Source organism: Corylus avellana, chromosome ca2, assembly GCF_901000735.1.
Source record: "Corylus avellana chromosome ca2, CavTom2PMs-1.0".
In the NCBI taxonomy this organism is placed as follows: Eukaryota; Viridiplantae; Streptophyta; class Magnoliopsida; order Fagales; family Betulaceae; genus Corylus; species Corylus avellana.
This window is the reverse complement of record NC_081542.1, coordinates 13,501,931-13,522,799: the sequence shown is the minus strand read 5'-3', so window position 1 is coordinate 13,522,799 and position 20,869 is coordinate 13,501,931. Positions and strand designations below refer to the sequence as shown.

General features: G+C 33.9%; 1 protein-coding gene and 1 pseudogene across 3 annotated transcripts; both read right to left on the bottom strand.

Annotated features, from left to right (window-relative positions):
• Nucleotides 1-1,380: 1,380 nt before the first annotated feature.
• On the bottom strand, nt 1,381-10,732 carry LOC132170337 (LEC14B homolog). 3 transcript variants are annotated; one of them, XM_059581283.1, is made up of 10 exons: nt 10,617-10,732; nt 9,036-9,560; nt 8,565-8,684; nt 6,123-6,200; nt 5,043-5,216; nt 4,366-4,443; nt 4,007-4,182; nt 2,713-2,868; nt 2,421-2,481; nt 1,381-1,987 (listed from the first exon to the last, which is right to left on the bottom strand). In XM_059581283.1, exons 2-10 carry the CDS (start codon nt 9,462-9,464, stop codon nt 1,802-1,804), a joined length of 1,458 nt encoding a protein of 485 aa, XP_059437266.1. In that variant the 5' UTR covers nt 9,465-9,560; nt 10,617-10,732; the 3' UTR covers nt 1,381-1,801. The 3 variants fall into 3 exon arrangements, with proteins under 3 accessions (XP_059437266.1, XP_059437264.1, XP_059437263.1); XM_059581281.1 differs by having other exon boundaries at nt 2,713-2,871; nt 9,036-9,614; nt 10,617-10,728; XM_059581280.1 differs by having other exon boundaries at nt 2,713-2,871; nt 10,617-10,728.
• A 2,437-nt stretch (nt 10,733-13,169) lies between these two features.
• LOC132172731 (uncharacterized) lies at nt 13,170-16,942 on the bottom strand (annotated as a pseudogene).
• Between the last annotated feature and the right edge of the window lie 3,927 nt (nt 16,943-20,869).

Here is a 20,869-nt window from a genome sequence, read left to right as displayed (position 1 = left end):
ACGGCTTCTATCATGATAGGGACCCTCTTACAATATTAACAATCACAAATGATTAATCTCTTGCTAATCATTTAAAAAAATTTGTCTTGGCTTATACTTAAAACAAGCTTCTTACGTCTCCAAGGAGTAGTTCAATCAGTTGGAAATCATGTCTCATAAAGCGAAGGTCACTAATTCGAATCTCCTTTTTCTCTTTTCCCTCCCCTTGTGAATATGTTAAAAAATAAATAATAAATAATAAATAAACCTCTAAGCATGGGTGTAAATGTGAAAGTAGCATTATTTTAAATAAAGATATTATAAGTTTCTAATTTTGACAATTACATATTTGATTTTAGGTCTCGTGATAAATAAGTCATGCTATACAAAATTAAAAACAAAGTTTTCGGTTGTTCATTAAAAGTGAATTACACTAGAAAAAGAAGTTTTTGTTGGTTCAATTAATAAAAGTGAATTATGTTTATACATTACTCAAGCTAACCCTCTCACAACACATTACTCCAGTCTCCAGTGGAGTATAATTCATTTTCAAATTTTTTATATAATGTTATAATGAGAAAGGGAGGTGTATGTATGATGAGGATTATTTCATAAGGAATGAAAGGTGCATGCGATAGAATACTTTTTTATTTTCTAATTTTGATCATATATGATTTACTGGAAAGTACTTGGGTTGTCATTAGGATGTACACTCAGCCTCAAGTTAGGCATGCCAAAGCCTTTAACTTTAATAATTGCTTAATTACTAGGTCACTCATACATTCATACTAGACTTGGTAAAAAAAAAAAAAAAGGGTCTAACTTTGTTAGTCCTTGGGTGCCCTAAAAAGATAGGTTTCACACACCAAGCTATTCGGAGCACTTGAGCTCCACACCACTCTCATTCCCTACTCAAATTTTATGATATTCGAATGAAGAATTATAGGTAATCCTCATCATTTGGGCAAATTTGGCTATTTTGGAGATTATTCAATCTTGACAGATGATGCGAAGCTTGGGTACCCTGGACAGGTAGGTTATGCACCCCAAGCTATTCGGAGCACTCGAGCTCCACACCCATCTCATTTCCTACCCAAATTTCACAATATTCGAATGGAGAATTCTCCAGGATCCTCATCATCCCAGCAAATTTGGCTCTTTTGGAAATCTAATTCAATCTTGTGTGGAGTCTTGTCCATATCATTGAGATTAGATTCAATTGGATGGCCATGATCTTGCCACATCAGTCACAAATATAAACGTATGCCGTCAAGACTGTTAAAAAAAATGGTCTATCATACCATCCCCACGTTTCTTTTCTTTTAGAACAAAGGGCTACGTATGTTGCAGCTAACAACTTGTTAAGAGAGTGAAAATAATGAAAACATTGACACACTTAGCTGAGGTATTTGAAATAACCCATTTGTTGATCGATCCTTCATGAATTTACAATGAATGAAGATCAGAATCTTCACTAGAAATCATATTTATGTACAACTGACAATGGTGAATATGAGAATTTATAGTTCATATATCTCATTGCTTGAACCTTATTTGATAATGAAAAATAGGTCGAACCGCTATACAAACATGTATTTACCAAATTATATCATAATAGAGTAATGCTACTTTTTACACCAGCTTCACACGGGCCGATGAAGTGTGTTTTAAGTGGCTAACACTTTTGTTTTCTTTAAGAGGCTAGCATGAAAAGTCAGTTAAAACACACTACTTTAACTAGTATAAAACTGGTGCAAAATCTAAACGTGAAGAGTAACATTACTCATCATAATAACTTGCCCCACAAAACAAGTGGTCTTCATTAAAAATGTCTCCTCCGAACTCTCTTATTGCTCGAGGAGGGCGGCTCACCGCCCCCAGGAAACTCCCACTTGACAATATCCCCATCCCATGAGGAGCTCACAAGCATGGGGTAGTTAGGGTGCCAACTACAGTCTCTTACAGGTGATTTATGATGCTTGAGTGTTGCAACTTGGGCTCCACTCACCTATAAATAGTTACAAAGTCAGCAACAGCAGAAAGAACTAACTGAGAATAATAACAATGACTTTAATTGTGCATGGTATAACTTCAAACATGGACACAATCACTAGGGTTCCAGTTCTTCAGCGAGTTATGTAAGATTGCCAAGCTACCTTCTAGTTTCATCTTTAATTTGGTGGTCAAAAACATCATGCAACCATAGTATCTATTCAATGATTATTGTTGCTTCTAGATGACATTAGAAAAGCCAACATAAAGTTTTTATTTATCCAAATACTACATCTAGAAACCAATGCTCCCCATAAGTCCCACCAACTGGTGTCAAGACTCAAGAGGATTGCAACATTGTCCTCCCAGAATGATCACCGACTGTCTTGGAATTATTCAACAGAAAATAAAAGATAAAGATAATGGAAAAACAGTTGTGAGTTACGTACCAAATCATAAATATAAACGCACGAATTGTGCGATCCAGTGTAGATGTACTTTTGACCAGTGCTGCAAATTTCAAGAAATTGATTCGTAAGTTCAAAGAAAAAGTATTAAAAGAATTCTTGCAAATAAAACCAAGGTTTTAAAAACTATGCTGTATACTAATTCAAATTCGGGTCCCTTGGGAAGTGTCAATCAGGTCTAGGTAAATTGGCAAGCCCATAGATTCAGGTTGAACAGGCCCGAGTAGCATTAAAAAAACAGGTGTGTTAGAGGAACTACGGTTGAGGATTTTACCTGTATGCAGGAGAGAAGTAGCAGCGGATAAGAGTTCGCAAGACGGAATGACCTCTATATGTAGCCACTGATCGATCAGATGGGTGTTTCATATCTCTTGCCTGTGGTGGGTAGTCCATCCATCTGTAGTCCCATTCATAACTCCCAAAGCTTGGACTGCTGAAATGAAGGAAGAAAGATTAATCATATTGTTAGCACACTGGCAAAGTGGCAATCAATATGAAATATATGTTTAGACATTACAAGAATCCTTAGTTAAATCATAAATGCAAATGTGAATCCTTAGTTCGACGCAAACAGACTGGTAGAATTGATCTATAACTCAACCTCTCCATGATCATGTGGACTTCAAATCAAGAAGTGATTACTAATAAAGTTGGCTGTTCAGTGGTATTAGTAAACAAATGAAAGTTCTATAAACTTGCTTCCATTACATATATAATGTATTAGATTTTAACATATTTTGGAATAAGGAGCAAACAATTTTCTCTCAAGACTGTCAGTGGTATAGTATATCCCACGAACAAGATATCAATCTCTCACATTTCAGACACTACTAGTCCACTGGAATGAGCGCATGAAAAGGACCATATCTCAGGAATCAAAATATATCTGAATTTATGATCTTATCTTTGGTGATGGTTTTATGCTGTGCACTAAATTCATAATAGAGGATGACTCTGAGCCTTTTCTTCCATGAGACTTCCAAAGCCAAGTTAATAGAATCAGTGCCTCTTTTCTATCCCATTCATGCATCTCTTTTCCTATAAACTCCTCAAATTATATAATATATATCATGCACCTAATTAGTTTGCCTTGATGTTATATTCAATTGCTTTTAGCTCCATACGTGAGTACAATAAGTACTCAACTCTCAAGGGCAACACTGTTTCAAAATAATCTAATTAACATGGCTCAAGAAATAACATATTATTGTAAAGGAGGAGAAATAATACAAATGACTCCAGCAGACAAGATATAACCAACCAATAAATATATATTAATATACAAAGTTTCTGGCAAAAACACTTATGAAATGATTTCTGAAAGAATTTCATAAACTTATTTTATCGCTAATACTCATGAAGAGCCTTCCTGTCTCACAAGAAGCCAAAGATCTCCATTCACATAAACAACTTCAGCATCATTTTTTTTTTTGGATAACCAATAATTTCTGCATTACTATCAAGAAAGAGAAAAAAATCTGAGATAGCAATAATATGATCAAGATTACAACTTCATAAGTACAAGACAAATTTCAAGGGCATCATGTGAAGTCAAAAAGTGATCATACCAAGTAGTATTGGGGGACATTCTCCGGATATCCCAAAGTTTTATGGTCTGATCTTTGCCATTTGAAATGAAATAACGACCATCTCCACGGCTGTCAATAAATGTAATGCCTTCAAGGTGTCCCATCAAGACCCCTACGGACTTATCTTTAGCAGCAAGACAACGTCTGTCCCACACCTACATACAGGATTTGTGTACACTACATTATAAGGGAGCACCTACTTGCCACAGGCTGCCAAATTGGTGGGTCAATGGTAGAATTTTGTAGTTTAGGGGAAAATTGTAACTGATCCCATAGATTAGGGTGGAAAAGTGTTATTGATCCCAAATATCAATACCATATGTGAGTGTAAGATTTACCTTACAGAAAGTATCATCACTCCCAGAATAAATGAGATTGCCAGTTTCATCAGCAAAACATACAGTGTTCACATCAGACTGCAACATGAAATACACCTCAAACTTCAGCCACTTAAAAGATCTATAGTCCCATTCAATAGAAGACATCATTTTTACATAAAAGTGTCCTTCCATAAAGGAAAAATAAATAAAAACAAATAAAACACAAGGATTATGGGTCCATTAACAGGTCACATACTCCACTCTCTCTGTGGAATTCCCGGTATACTCTTTCTTAAAACTATTCAAATTATCTTATGCTCTGCCGTAAAAAACTTGGTAAGAGCAACAGTACTTTGAGGATAACACAATAGATACATTATACGGCAAGAACAGTTACTTGAAGTGAGGCTTAAGGCTGTACCACCTCTTAACTAACTCAAGTAAAACATAACAATAGTTCATGCAGATGAAGTTTAGATACAGGAACAAATGGTAAGTGCTATTTGAATTTGGAGAGAGAGAAAGAGAGATGATCAAAACAATGTCAATGAAGTTAATTGGCTATGAAGGAGTATAATCTTTATACTATTATGCAAGAGGACGCTGATTAAAAAAAATCAATAATCAACCAGATAACTAGGCTAATCAAATCAAGAAAAACATAGTGGAAGTATTTATATAAAAGATAATGATACCGTGTGTGCTGGAATCCGGAGGGAAAGCTTATTTGCTTCAAGATCATAAACATATATAGAATCATCATTACTTCCAGCTACGACTTCTCGTCCATCTGTTGAGAATTTCACAGAGAATATTCCAAAAGATCCTCCGTCATCATCAGAAGAAAAATCCAAACCTTCATGGATCTCCTGCACAACATGGGCTTCCAAATGTTAAGCAACATGCATGGGGGGGAGAGGGGGAATCCTGTACTGAAAAGAAATACCAAATACATAACATCTTTCCTGTCAAGAAGGGCATAATGATGAACAGAAAGGGTCACCAACGTTTGGCACAATAGGTTGCTAATGCATAACTTTATCCTTTTTTCTTTTTAGGGGAAAATTTCAAGCCATGGTGAGGACCCTAGAAAACAACATATAATCCTTCTTATCATCTCCTTGTTCAATGTAAATATAATGATAAATGGTCAGACAGAAGAAATTTCAAGATATAATCATTCAAATAATATGTTTCATGGCCCAGGAGATTCCCAAAGTGAAACTGTCATACAGTGCGTGCATGTTCAAACAAATGCATGCAATCATCTAAAGCATTGTTTTATACATAGTAGATATCCATAGTGACATTTTGCATAGGGCATGCACATGCAAGCAACTGTCCAAAACAGTTGGTTATACAGCCTAGTAGATTTCCGTATTGATTATGTCAGATAGTGCATGCCTCCATGAACCAAATGCATTTCATCCACAATCAAATTGCCAATATATCCTGTCTGCACATTTAAATTGTTTAAGAATCTTTAATCTTACAAATTTCTTAGTGGCTCACTGCAAGATTCTAAATAGCTTAGATTTATTTTTCATTCTTTGGTCTCAATTACAAAAATTCCAAGCTATAGGGAAAGATGATAATGGAAGCGTACAAAAGAGTTTAATGGAAAGATAATATAAGAGAACTGGATTGGCCTAAGAAAATTTCCCAATGATATAATCGACAGGTAGGCATAATATACTTATATTCAATTGTGTAACATGCAACAGCTTAATTAAATTGCAAAATCTATTAAAATTGAAACACGAATAACTTCATACCGTAATATTTGCCAGAGACTCTACTTCAGCGGACCTAACATTTACAATATGGACAATAGGGGACATGCTGGCATAAACCTGCGATAGCAGAATACAAATTAATTAACCAATAACATAATGCACATTAAGTTAAAAATAACGAAACATTGCATTCCAGTTCAACTAAACTTTAGCCTAGCTAAATTGGAAGCTGTCTCGTGCAACCATCCCTGCCAGATCAGACCAGCTGGGCAGTAGGTAGTCCCATTCAATTAGAATATATTTGTCATGATGCGTTTGATAGACAATTTCCATCTTAATAAAATGTATACGTGTGCAAGGGGACAACTAGGTAGTCTGGGTTAGGCCACCTTTAAAAATCTCATAAAACCATATGTGACATTTAAAAGATTTAAGCAAGTTCTCCAGCTTCTTAGATCTCTCACTGTACAAACCTTAACAAAGGTTATATCAAACACGCAAGTACGTGCATCCCTTGGATCTTTCCTTACCTTTGCTCCAAGCTCAAAGTTTTCCAGAAGCTACCACAAAGATAAGAGGTCATTCTAGTTCTATCTTTGTTAAGTGGCCCATGCAGGACCATCCTTCTGTGTATAAAATTATCCACTCTCACCAAGTAACTACTAAGTTGGCATTGAGACAAAAAACTCAATACCAAAATGTTTCTGTGCCACATGAAATCCACAATTACTTTTTTTTTTTAGTACAATATTCATTCAACCATAATGTCTCTATAGCAACAATTCATCTTCTTTGATCACAACAACCATTTTTATTTCATTGGTTATTTGGTAATCATTTAGGGCATCTTTGTTAATGTGTTTTGGGAGTGTTTTTGGTTTGAAAAAGTGCTCTGACGTGACATAAATTTTTTTTTGCTGGGGTCCACATTTGAGAAAATATTTTCTATAGAGTAAACCTGCTTATTTTGAAAACCCCACGTAGATGTAGAGCCGTACTTATAAAAGTACTTTTTTTTTATAAAAAAAAAAAATTAAGAGAAAAAAAGGTCAATTGCGGTGGACACTCCTAGCTACCCTGATTTTTTTTAAAAAATAATAATAAAATTTAATAATAAGTTAGCTCTTATTTCTACAAAAGTTAAGCACTTATTTTGTCAAAATATTCCTACAATAAGGGAAGAATACAGATTTATAAAAAGTGTATTCTATTTTGAGGAGTGTCTTACGTTTTGAGTTGCTTGTTAATGTATTTGTTTTGAGAACAAAAGATAAAAGACAGAAGAGAAAAACTTTAATAAATATTGCCTTAGCATTCTCAAAATCACCAATAGAAGTAAATTGGATATGTTTCATGGATTTCATCTAGTTTCTACCCAAAATTCGTTTATTGTGGGGACTAGGGATGAACATCGTGTCACATAAACCAACCAACCCAAGAGTGACCAAAGCCAACTAGCTTTTGATGATCCAGTCAGACAGTTCAGTCACTGCATTGGGTACTGACCATTGTTAGGTCGATTGTCATTTTTTTGGGTCAATGACCAAACAAAAATCGACCCCATTAACAGTGATATAAATCCCCAATGATTTTTTTCTAGCCAACCCTAGTGTCCTCTTTGTCTCTTTTGCCTCTACCTCTCTCCAACTCTCATTTCTCGTCCTTCAGCCTTAGTCAATTGGCTTTCTTTGACCTCTTGGAGTCTATCTCTTTCCAGTAAAGTTTTGGTCTTAGTAATCCTCCTTCCCTGACAGATGTTATGTACTAAAGTTCGTCATCTTTATCTCTGCCTCTCTCCACCAAAAGATATGTTTAGATCTATGAATTTCTCTCTATCTCTAGTCGAGAAAGATTTGATTTGGAAGTACTGCTGATATTTGAAAAAACAAAAACCTAATTGAAGGTATGAGATGATAGTACTTGTGGAATGAGTTGTGTGGAAAATGTGCTAAAAATTTGATTGATTTGTATGTCATGTGATAGACGACCTACCAACCAACCATCAATACAATGACTGCCATTGGTGCCCATGCGGTTTGGTTGCTGTGCAACTATCAGTTTGGTTCAGTGGATGGTTTCTGCTGGCCAACTCTGTTGGTTTGAACATCAGAAACCACAGGAAACCAACCGCTGGGGTCAGTGCACACCCCATTGACATCCTTTCACCTTTTACTCCATAATAATATAATATCATACCTTTTTCATATATCCACTCTGGACCTTCATCTCAGTAGTGTGCATATGTTAAGTAGAATGGCTTTTATACATACTGCATATCAGAAAAGAAGTAAAGACGCCCAAAAGGCATGTATATTTGTTAAGTGCAGGTCTGGGTTGGTAGTCCCACTCAGATACCAGACACCTTGCATCATACTTTGATTAGTTTAGAAAGTATAAATATATAAAAATACAGGTTTCAAAATATAAGGGTAAGGGAATCCTATGCACAAGCAACTAAGATAACAAAATACAGGAACTCACAAGATAGCGCTGATCTGGAGAAAGAGATGTATCAGTAACTGTCCATCGCAAACTTTTGGCAAGAATGTTCTTCTGAACTTTCCACCCTTGATCCACATTGTATATTCTAATGTGGCCTCCCTGCATTAGATTTTAAAAAGTTATTGTCATCAAGAATTGTAGCATATATAAATATCATTGTCCTTCGTTTCATAACTAAGGACATGCAGGAAGGAAAGAACAAATTAAAGCCTTCAGAGCTCACATCTTGTACTAATTGGGAACTAGGAAAACAACTTGAACCATGGCTAGTAATGCCATTCTGGTTCATTTGAGACAACCCTTTTTATTTCACTTAAAAAATATGAAAACTTCGCATTTTCAACTTGGAGTCAGCTTTATCAGCAGCATGGTGAATTTCTATCTAAAAGCAGTCATCAAATTTTTTATTTTCCAAATTAAGTTTTATGTTCAGGAAGTAAAACATTTCACCTGAAATCCAGCAACAAAAAGAGAACCATCAGCTGAAAACTGTGAGACATAGGCTCGGCTGTTCATTTGGTCAACAAGCCAAGGACCATTTACTGGCAAATATCTACTTAGAACATGACAACAATCTGCTGATGAGAATCTACCTCTTCCTGAATAATTACATTCTCGACCAGCCAACATCTTAACTGTGGAAACAGGTAACTCCCGCCTACCAGGTACGGCTTGGCTTAACCGTTCATGGGGTTCTGATCTTAACCTTGTGACCTGGGCAATCTCGTTGTCTAAATAATTCAATGGCTTGTTGGATCCTTGATTGTTATTGGCTTCATGGATGCTCTTCCCACCATCACAAAGGTCTGATTCTATCTCCAGTCTACTCATTGCATAACCCATTTCATCAGCTGCTGCCCCACTGGCTGTACCATTCATTTTAATTCAAGACCACTGCCAACAATTTGTTGTGCATATGCATATAGAATACTGTTGAAGGCTTATATCGCCCATATATGTTATATGTCAGTCCTGCTGTAGAAAGGAAAAAAAAAAAAAAAAGTTTGAGCTCTTTAGACCACAGCCCACCTAAAAAGAAGATAAATTAGAAGAATACAGATTGTATTAGTTAAGCTATTCCCTACTTTTCACATAATGCAGGAAAAGAACAAGACAATAAGCAATCCTAATATATCAAAGTAAAATTTATTCACCTAATTTGGATAACATTCAAATTCTAGGGCCTTATAGTCTACAGACTTTACATTTTATTCTGTTCTATTACAAAAATGACTTAATTCTACCAGCTTTCTTCTGTTTTGATAAATACAGTTCTTCAAAAATTATAACATTATCTGCTTTGAATTCAAAATTCTCAATCCATTTTATCCTATAGCTCCTTATTGAGCTTGACTGAATCTTATCACCTCAGCTCGTTTACTTTGGATAAAGATATCAATCTACACAGAAAAATAATTGTCATTTTTCATATTCTTCTCCTACTAACCACCATATAGAAAGTCAACGTAACTAAGATATAAGCCTATAAATGTGAAACTCTTTTTCCTCGCGAAATTTCCAAGAAATCGTTTTCCACCAAACCAAGAACGATCTTTATATACAGTTCTACCTTCTAATTCATGTAAAAAGAAAAGAGTAAAAACAAAAAACAAAAAAGAAAAGGCCCCCACAATCTTCTTATCTCCCTTTAGCCTACCACTTAATCAGATCATTTCTCAACAGAAAACAAAAATTTAAAGAGTTACATTTTCCTGCATATGACACCACCATAATCAGCTCAGTCACTGCCAGGTGAAACCATTTCTGTTGCTCAACTTACTCAAAACATCACAATTCCCAAAGCACAAAAACCCAATCATTTACAGCTCCCAAATTATGCATAATCAACTCAATACATGACAAATTATTTACCAAACAGATCGCAGAAAATAAATCAGAAAAACCAAAATTAATTTTTTTTTTTTTTTAAAAAAAGTCCAACGGACCAAACTTAAACCAGAGACCCAAAAAAACACAGGCAAGATTTAGTTTCAGACAAGGAAAGAAATGTGATAATTATGGAAATCTGACCTCTGGGTCGGCGAGGTTTAAGGCTCTGAGATAGAATTCGTGCTCGAGTTCGAGGCTCGTTTGAACAAGGTATGTCGAAAAGGATGGATGATATTTATTATTTATTTATTTATTTTTACGTTTGATTTTATCTTTTCATTTCTGGTAAGCAAAAGTGTGGTCTGAGTGATGACAACTTTGGATTGGAGTGATGCGGTTCCGACGGTTGTCTACGTGGCTCTTGTGCTGTCGCAGTTACCACTCGCCTTGCCTGGCCACCACGTGGTGTTGGATTGAAAATAACGACGTCGTTTGGAAGAATCTTTAAAAAAAAAAAAATGGTTAAAATTGGCATTAGGTGTACTAAATTAAGAAATTAAAAAAAAAAAAACAAAAAAGACACTCGAGAAAAAATACCATTGTTTAATAAATAAATTTTTTTTAAAAAAAATTGATTATAATAACTTTTTTTAATCCGATCTATTAAAATAATGTGTGTACAAATGCACGTGAGCATATGAAAATCACGCTCATTTTGTGCACAGATCAGTATAATAAGTTTCTTCCAACTTAGTTTATCAAAAAAATTTGTTATTCTTACAATTGAGAACAAGAAAATTTTCAACAAGTGAAATGTGGATTACTAAAAATCTTTAAAGCATTTTTGTTTAACAATATTTTTATTTATTAGAGAGTGTGACGAAACAATTTAGAATATTAATAATATAGTTATTAGGCAAAGAAATAAATATCATCCCCATCCCCCACCATGAACTTAATGAATATCTAAATTTTCAAAAATAGTTGGGGAGGTGTCAATTTGTGTTAAAGGCCAAAATAGGACCCTTGACACTTGCAAAATGGTTTGGGTTTTATATATATATTGGGATTGGTATAAATTGCCTATGTGTAATAAATTGAGATTTTAATTTTTAAGAGAAATGTTAGGGGTCAATAAGTTCCTCGTATTTTACTCATATTCCCTTATAATCAATCATTGAATTTGTAAACTTATGTAGATTTTACATAAGTCAATGGTAGACCCCACAAATCTAATGATTATGACCACTAGCATTTCTCAATTTTTAAATCTTCGTTTTTTGTGATGTGGACCATTGATCAATAGATGACCGACTTACCCTAAAAATTGATTGATGTGGGATCTATCAATGTATGCCACCTACATGCAATCGAAAATTGGACATCTCAACATTTTGTACTTGATTGCCAAGGCTATATAAGTGTAAAGACAACCCAATCCATCCATTTTTATTTTTCATCCTCCTTCAGTCAAGTAAACCCTAGAGAGAGGGAGGAAGAATTCTTGAAGTTTACCTCCAAGAGATGTAACATCTTGCTCTAATCTCGTTTCCATTGTCGTATTTAGCATGTTGGCATGATGATTAGTTACTGTTTAAGTTGTGTTTTCATAGCTTAGCGTATGAGTTTGTTATCGTGTAGGTAGGTTATAGATTTTGTCAAGTATGTAATATTTTGTAGTTTCATGAAGTTTACTTAGTACTGTTTAAAGAGATTAAATGTACATGTGTTTAAGGGATGCATTATGGTAGATTCGTTGTTGAATCAGTTTTGGTGCGACAAGAACTCATTTTTGAGCACCCAAACTCCAAAAAACTCGACCTTCATCCTTTTTTAACCTTAAGAACCCTATAGAAAACTTGTTTCTGGGAACTTTCAGCCTCCATTAATAGTGTTAGAGTGAAGAGGGAAGGAGATAAGACTCCGGCCAGAAGCGATTAATATGTTTGGTAAAAAGTTTTGAGATGAGAAATGAGGAAGAAATTGATTGATGTGTTATAAAGTAGAAATAAGTGAAGAAAATTATTTGTTAATGTGAAGAAATGCGGTTTTTCTTTTTCTTTTCAAAGTAATGAGAAAAATGCTTTACCAAACATGAATTCTGTCAATCCCACAGGTAGAACCTCGCTCCTTCGACCATTTTTCTCAAGGTAAAACCTACAAACTCTGTAATCTCGTTGTTTTCTTTTTGTATTGATCATTTCCTAAACATGTTATTTGATGGTGTGGATTAATTGTGTTTTTGTGTTGAGTGAGTCGTTTTAAAAGAGAAGTGTATTTTATATGATGATGATTTTCAAATGAATAAATTGTTATTTTATCTGTTTCTCTTGTTTGTTGTTTTCAAAAAAGGATTTACGATTGTGTCAGAGAAAGTTTGTGATTTTATCATTCAAACACATGTTCAAACAATGTTTCATACACTAACACACACAAAAACTAATAATGGTATGAAGTGTATGTGTTGAAAAGCATTAAGGTAATCAAAGGGAAAACTCTTGATGATTTTGTAACAAGAGTATAACCTTGACACCTAAATAAATTCGTAAACGTTTTATGGGAGTTGTCGAGTCCCTAAAGATGTCTGGTTTTGATTGGGTTGCATGCAGTGGCGGATCCAGCTATTTAACATTGGGGGTGCCGCTAAAATTTTTTTTACGTCCTAAATTTTTTTTTCACCCTAAAAATTTGATAATTCACACAATATTTGCATCACAAAAAATATCTATAAAAGTTTATAAATATGTGCTGAAATTGATATATTATAAATGTAACATGTCGACACTACATCAAAAAGATAGAAATACAAAAAAGTGTCTAGAACTGCACTTTACGGTCTTTTAGAAGTACAAAATCATCAAGTATCGAATCTAAATCGAAACTCTCAGCAATTTCCCTTTCAATATAGAGAACTAAACTATTTGCAAGAAAATCATCATCCATTTTGTTGCGAAGTCGTGTTTTAACAATTTTCATTGCTGAAAATGCTCGTTCGGTAGTTGCTGTAGACACTGGAAGAGTCAAAACAAAACGAATCAATCTATCAATAAGATCATATGTCTTTGCTTTTTCGCCTTTGCCAATCCTTGGCATAATTCTGCAATGAAAGACAAATTTTGTAATGTCGGATCAGTAAGCACATCAAGTTCAAAATACCTCAACTAATATCTCAAATTAATTTTCTCCTGCTCAGAAAAATCAAGATGATAATACTTCTCCGCAAGGATACATATATCGTCAATTTTAAAGGATTTATAGGCATAATTTGGATTCAAAGCAGAGCTAAGTGTCAAAAGTTCCATCGCCTTTTCACCAAACCTACTATCAAGCTCTTGCAATTGAAAGTCGATAGTAGTATTGAATATGTCAAAATGATAATGATGCTCCAATGTAATGTGATTCTTTTGATTACGACCTCGACCTTCAATATAAGGAGCACTCAAATCTGGAATGCCAATTTCAGCTTTCTTGGAGAAAGAGACAATGTTCTCAAGCAAATTATCCCAACCATCATCTCTCAACTTTTGGATAAGTTTTTTTGCAATAGAAACTGAATTAATAGCATTCAAAATGTCTTGAGATTTTTGCTGCAAAACTTGACAAAGAACATCAGTAATGCCCATAATTTCCTTCATTAGATGTAAAATAAATATGAACTCGAAGGATGTAAGCATTTTATAAGCAACCTTAGCATCTCCTCGTTGAGAGTAAGTACCTCCTTCTCTTTCAACATCTTCAAGCACTGTACAAGTAGCATCAAACATCCTTATTAGGCTACAAATAGAATTAAAATGCGAACCCCAACGAGAATCACCAGCTCGTTTCAAAGTGCCAATTTGATTAGCCCCTTTTCCAGTTTCAAGCTCACCAATAGCTTCCATATGTGCAATTTGTGTTGCATGAACAGCTTGTAGTTGATCATGACGTTTACATGAAGCACTGGCCACATTGATAACAAAGTTCAAATTTGTGAAGAACACATGAACAAGAGACACCTCTCCAGATGCAGCAACTAATGCTAATTGTAATCGATGAGCAAAACAATGAACATAGTATGCACAAGAACAATCTTTAAGAAATAATGCTTGCAATCCCTTCCATTCACCACGCATGTTACTAGCACCATCATATCCTTGTCCACGGATATTTTGAATATCAAGGCAATAACGAAAGAGAACATCAGATATTCCATTCTTTAGAGTCAATGCCGATGTATCTTTAACATGAACTATATCAAAGAAACGTTCTTGTATAAAACCATCTTTGTCAACAAATCTCAAAACAATTGCCATTTGTTCTCTCTTAGACTCATCACGTGCCTCATCAACAATGATGCAAAATTTAGAGTCTCCAATATCTTCACGAATTTTCTCTCGCACTTTACTTGCAATGACTTGCAAAATCTCCTTTTGAATTGTATGTGAAGTATACTTCGCAGATTTTGGAGCATTTTCCAAAACAACACTTGCAACTTTATCATTATATGATGCCAAAAGTTTAATCAGCTCAAGAAAATTACCTCGATTTTTTGAATCAAGAGTCTCATCATGACCTCTAGACGCACATCCTTGAAATGCAAGCCACCGAGTAACATCAATAGAAGTTTTCACACGTAGTCGATTATTTTGAATTTGTTCCATACTTTGTGCATTCAATACTTTATCGATATGCCGTGATTGATTTCGTAAATCCTCATAAGATTTCATAGCATTATTATGAGGTGAACAAGGATCCTCCCCAATATGAGTCAAAAAGGCACAATTTTTTCCCTCATGAACTTTTCTCCAATTTCTAAATCCCTTGATAGTAAATACATCCCATCCAGGACGTCCATCTCTTTTCATAGTAAAAAGATAACATGGTAGACAATATGCAGCATCCTTGGAACGAGAATACTCAAGCCAAGGAAATTGTGTGAACCAAGAGGCTTGAAAGCGACGAGGGTGATTTTCTGGTCCAGAAAGTGGATAATTTGCAAGAATAAATCGATTTGGACCATGTTTCAAATAAGCCCGTCTTATTTCATCACGTCGATTGACTGGATAGTCCCACATCGGAGGACGTAATCCTGGATCTCGCTCTATAGAAATAGAAGAAACATCAACTTCATTAACATTGAGTGTGGATGATTTAAAATAAATCTCTTGTGTTTCCGCAATTGGAGATTCAAAAGGATGTTCTTCATCTTCAACCCTTGGAGATTTAAGATGACGCTCATTGGGATTTGAAGTTTCGGCATTAGATTCCAACAATGTATTACTTTTCGAAATGTCAGCTTCTTTCCTTTTGAAGAATGAATCGATAGTTTTAAATTTTGACATGATTCATGAACCTAAAATTTTCAAGTTAAATCACGACCCCGTAAGAGACAATCAAAGTTTATAAACATTAAACAACAAAATAAGCAATCATACAGATATTAAAGTTTATTCAATCAGTCGAATTAATAGTGAAATTAAATTAATGTTTAATCAAAGTTTATATGGATATAAGCAACAAAATAAACATTAAAGTTTAAAACTCACAAATTAAACAGAGGAAAAACAGAGGATGAATAAAAAATGTAGCACAAAAGTTTAGGGTTCAGGAAATTATTAGTGTTGTGACTCACCTGAGAAGATAAAGAGAGTGTCTTTGATTTCGATTTCCTAAGAACCCGCCGAACCCAAAAGGGCCAAATTAACTGAATTGTAGAAAACACCAAAGTATTTGAACTTTTCTCCCAAACCCTCTTCCTGTAAAATGAGCAAAATATAAATTTAAAACTAGAACATAAAACTACAAAAGCAATTGAGAAGCCAGGGAGGAGGAGACAAGGAGTTACCTGTGAATCTGACAATCTTTGATAGAAGGAACAGAGAACGAAGAGACTAGAGAGAATCTGAGACTGAGAGAGAGCGTCTTAGAGATTTATTTTTTTTTAGGGGGGTGCTCCGCCACTAGCCATAATCACTCCAAGAAAAACAAGGGAAATTTGACCAACTACACATAACACATCATTGAGATATTACATCAAACATGTGATGTGTGTTAAGTTTGAGCAAGGCCAAAAAAGGAAACAAAGTCTTATATCCCTCACAATCAAAAGCTTAAACCATAATGACAATAAACAAGAGCAATTGAAGTCATGAATCAAGGTAAGTGGCTCAAGAATGTCACTTAGGCATTTTGTCAAACATGTGGTGTGCACAAATATTTAGTCATGTGCAAAAAACTCATGGATAATGGAAAATCATACCTAAATACATCACAAACAATTTGTATAACACAACCACAACCAGAATCAAGCATAACAATTAACAATTAACAAGAAATGAGACAATAATAAATCAAGGGAATCATGTTCGGTTGCAGAGAATGAGAGAAACTTGAAGAAAGTGAAAGAAAATAAAAATGTTAAGCACCTAGACTGTGTGGGTCACTGGGTCTTGCGGAGTTGAGGGAGAACTGGAGAACAGCCGAACTGGAGTCTGGAGAAGGAATGGGGCCTGGGGTGCTGGGCAGTGGGCAGCTGGGAGCCAGGGGCGCGGGAGATGCCAAAGTGAAATTGTAAAATTTTTTTTTTTTTTTTTTTTTTTTAAGGGTGCCGTGGCCCATGGGTTAAAAAATCAGAAAAAATTTTACAAATCCTTGCGTGTGCGGGCGACTTCTGAAGCCTGGGTTGGTAAATTTTTTTTTTTTAAAAAAAAAAAAAAAAAAAAAAAATTAGAAATCCTGTGCGGCCTGCGGGAGAGTGGAGACTGATAACTTGATAATATTGTTTTTTTTTTTTTTTTTTTGAGGGTGCCGTGGGTTATAAAAATAAAAAAAAAAAAATTTTTTTTAAATCCTTGGGGGTGCCGTGGCACCCCCAAGGAACACAGTGGATCCGCCACTGCTATTGGGGTTCCCTCATCTCAGCTTAACCACGAAAGCGACTATTGTGGTAGCGAATTCTTGTCCCCAAAAATGTTCCAACATAAATAAATATCAATCTCAATGTGATTATAAATGTTTGTTGAGATCATTAGGCTCACAACATAATTATTTGATAACATGCATTTAAAAAATGCTCAGTTTAATATCATATTGCATGATAAAAACCGTTAAAATGTTCCATAATTATTTAATTACCTCAAACGCTCATTCTCAATCTTGAACATCTTAAAATATTAACTTTACGTTACTGTGAATCATATTCTACTATTAGGCATATACAACACTAGAAACCCTATCATGTGTTTAAAACCCTAATTATGCATTAAAAACCCTACTATCACCCTTCTTGCCTTCATCAATCGTTCACACTTTGGGAGTCGATCAATCGATGTTGCCCAGAATCCAATAATCACTAAAAACTTCTAACAAAACCTAATCTCAAGCTTAACCAAGACTCATAATCAGTCCAAGAAAACCTAACAATTAAGCATTATCCATCTTGTTATAATGTTTTAAACACAAGCATGGTTTATGAGCATCATTAAAAGACATACAATATTCCACTTGCTAATAATCTGAGATAAGTGCATTAACGTGTGGAATGATATGTGTTTTAATATTGTTTGTCATTTAAAAGAAAACAAATTTTTAAAGTCTATAGTTTTCATGCATCAATATGCTTTCTTAAAATAAAAACACACATTTAAACTCAAGTGATTAGAAAAATAACTAAGCATAATTAGATACGACAATACACAATGAAATCGTGCATAAAAACAGAGTTTGAGATTGGGTTTTGCTCATTACCACAATAGTAGAAGCTATCTAAGCAAAACCTTAAAGATATATATATATATATATATATATATATATATATATATATATATATATATATATATATATATATATATATATATCTCCTCATTTCTCTCTAGGGTTAGTGTAACAACCTACGAAAAAGCACTAACCATATCTATGCTATCATCCCAAAAGGACTAGTCAATTTGGAGCTTTCTTAAAATCACTTATAAAGCCTAACTTCACATAGTAAGTAAGCAATATGAAACTTAGCACCTATGAATATCTTTATACCACTCACTTTATATGGCTTACTCATCTTCCCAATATGGGACTGAAATGTTGCAAACTCACCCCTTAAACCCCTAATGTCCTTATTAGGGTGACATCATGCATTAATCACATTTGCTCTATCACCCCAAAAAGACTAGTTAATTTGAAGTTTCTCTAAAATCACTTATAAAAGTTTAATTTCACATAGTAAGTAAACAATGTAGGACTTAGTACTCATGAGTATCTTTATAAACCATCTAATACTCTATGTAGGCTACTCATCCTCCTAATATGGAACCGGGGTGTTATAGTTGGGTCTCTAAAATGGGCGAAATAGAACCTAAAGTTTATCCTGAGTCCTTAAATAGAGCCATCCAACGCAACATGGTCTATAATTTTCTCTTAAAACCATGTATGTGGGCATCGACCATTCAATTTAGTTATCGATTAATAAATGTGTCAAGTGCATCAATTGATCAATGGTGAGATCGATTGACCAATATTCCCCGAACCCTAAAATTTTAAAACTCTTTCAACACCTTTTGTGAAACACTAGTGCATGAGGGCATATGTATATACTCTTTAATAAATTTATCATATTGGTAAGCCTCATGGTTTATAAACCGATTATTAATTTTAAAAATAATTTCACGTAATTAAGTGATATATTACACATTGTGTTAGCGTAACCATGTTTGTTAAAATGCCTAAGTGACCAAGAATATAAGATTATGCCATAGCACTAACTTAGTTGAAGCAAACAGCAAAAGGAAGGCAATAATATATGAGAAAAAAAGCTAGGACCATAGTGTGTATTGCGTGTTTCTAAAGGCAAACCAATAGCTTTTTCAAATTTGATTGTCGCATGTATTAATCCTATGGGTACATAATCTTCGACTCAAGAAAATTGCTAGTCACAACTGTACTATTACTATAAAAGGATTAGACGAAATTACATTTAGAACTCTTTATAATCACTTATAAAGTCTAGTCTCACCTTTAATGTTGTAAGACTTAGCATTCATAAGTATTTTTTTTTATGAAAATCCAACAATCCAATACGAGACTATCTATTTTTTTTAATCACAATTTTAGAGTATTTACATTTGGCTCGGCAAATTTCCTATCCATTTTACCTAAAAAATCTTTATTTTTTAGGTACCCATTTTTCAAAGCTCTTACATCTCACTCTCTATTTTAATTATCAAATTTTAATATTCCATTTAAATATTCTTTCTCAATGATTTCTTTATTCTTTTTTTTTTTCCAACAATCATATTTTTTGAAAATTGTCTTTTCTTGACGGTCATGTTTTTAAAATCTTTCCTCTTCTCTGCGGTCATATTTTTAAAAATTCATATTTTCCTAACAATTATGCTTTTAAAAATTTGTCCTTTTCTAATTGTCATATGATTTAAAAATTCGTATTTTTATATTGGTCATATTTGTTAAAATTTATCTTTCTAATGTTCATATTTTTAAAACTTTGTGTAAAGAGCGAGAGTATGTTTTAGAGGAGAGAATGAAAGAGAGAATATGAGAGAGGAGAAAAGAGAGCATAAAAAAAGAAATATTGAGAGAAGGGAGAGTGTAAAATAATTAAAAAATGTTTTTTTATTTATTTATTTTTTATTTTTTTAAAAGTAGAGTGTTCATCATTTGGTGGAGACTATAACAACTCAACAATTTTTTTTTGTTAAAATAGTTAGTTGGATGCGAGTAATTTTTCACCCAAATTTACTAGTAGCTTTCGCATGCTATAAGGGGTGTACAACCGGTTACGGTTACAGTTATTTCTTTATAACCGCAACCACAACTAGTTTAGGGGCTTATTCAATTTTAAATAATGGCAACCGCAACCGATGGTTATGCAGTTATTGAAGAGCGGTTATATATAGACCGGTTTTCATAAATAACTTCATCATTTCTTTCTTTAATATAAAACTTCAAATTTATTAATTCAAATGAGAAAATATTTGTAAGATATTAAGTATAAATATTTGATAAATATAAAATAGGAAAGAAAAACAAATACAAAAGAGAAATTAAGTATACAAATTTTCCCGTTGTCAAACTAAATTTCAGAATGAGATCTACCAAAATGAACTATTTACTTAACACATAAACAAAAAGAAAAGAAAAATTACAGAGATAAATAGAGTAGTGCTACGAAAACTCACCATTACATCCTCCAAAGCCATAGAGATTTGCTCCAAAGCCAGTGTTGCAACAACATGTAAAAGTTGCATTCCACCGATTAAGAACTATTAGATTACAATTATAGATATTAAAATTTTCATATATATAATAAAAAAGAAAAAGAAAAAACCGATTACCCAGTTGCCCAGTTATTAACCCGGTTTTCTAAATGCCTATAACTAATAACCGTAACCGGCTTAGGTAGTTATTCAATTATCTTGCAGTTATTTTCGGTTATGCGATTACTTGGTTATTTGATTAATGGT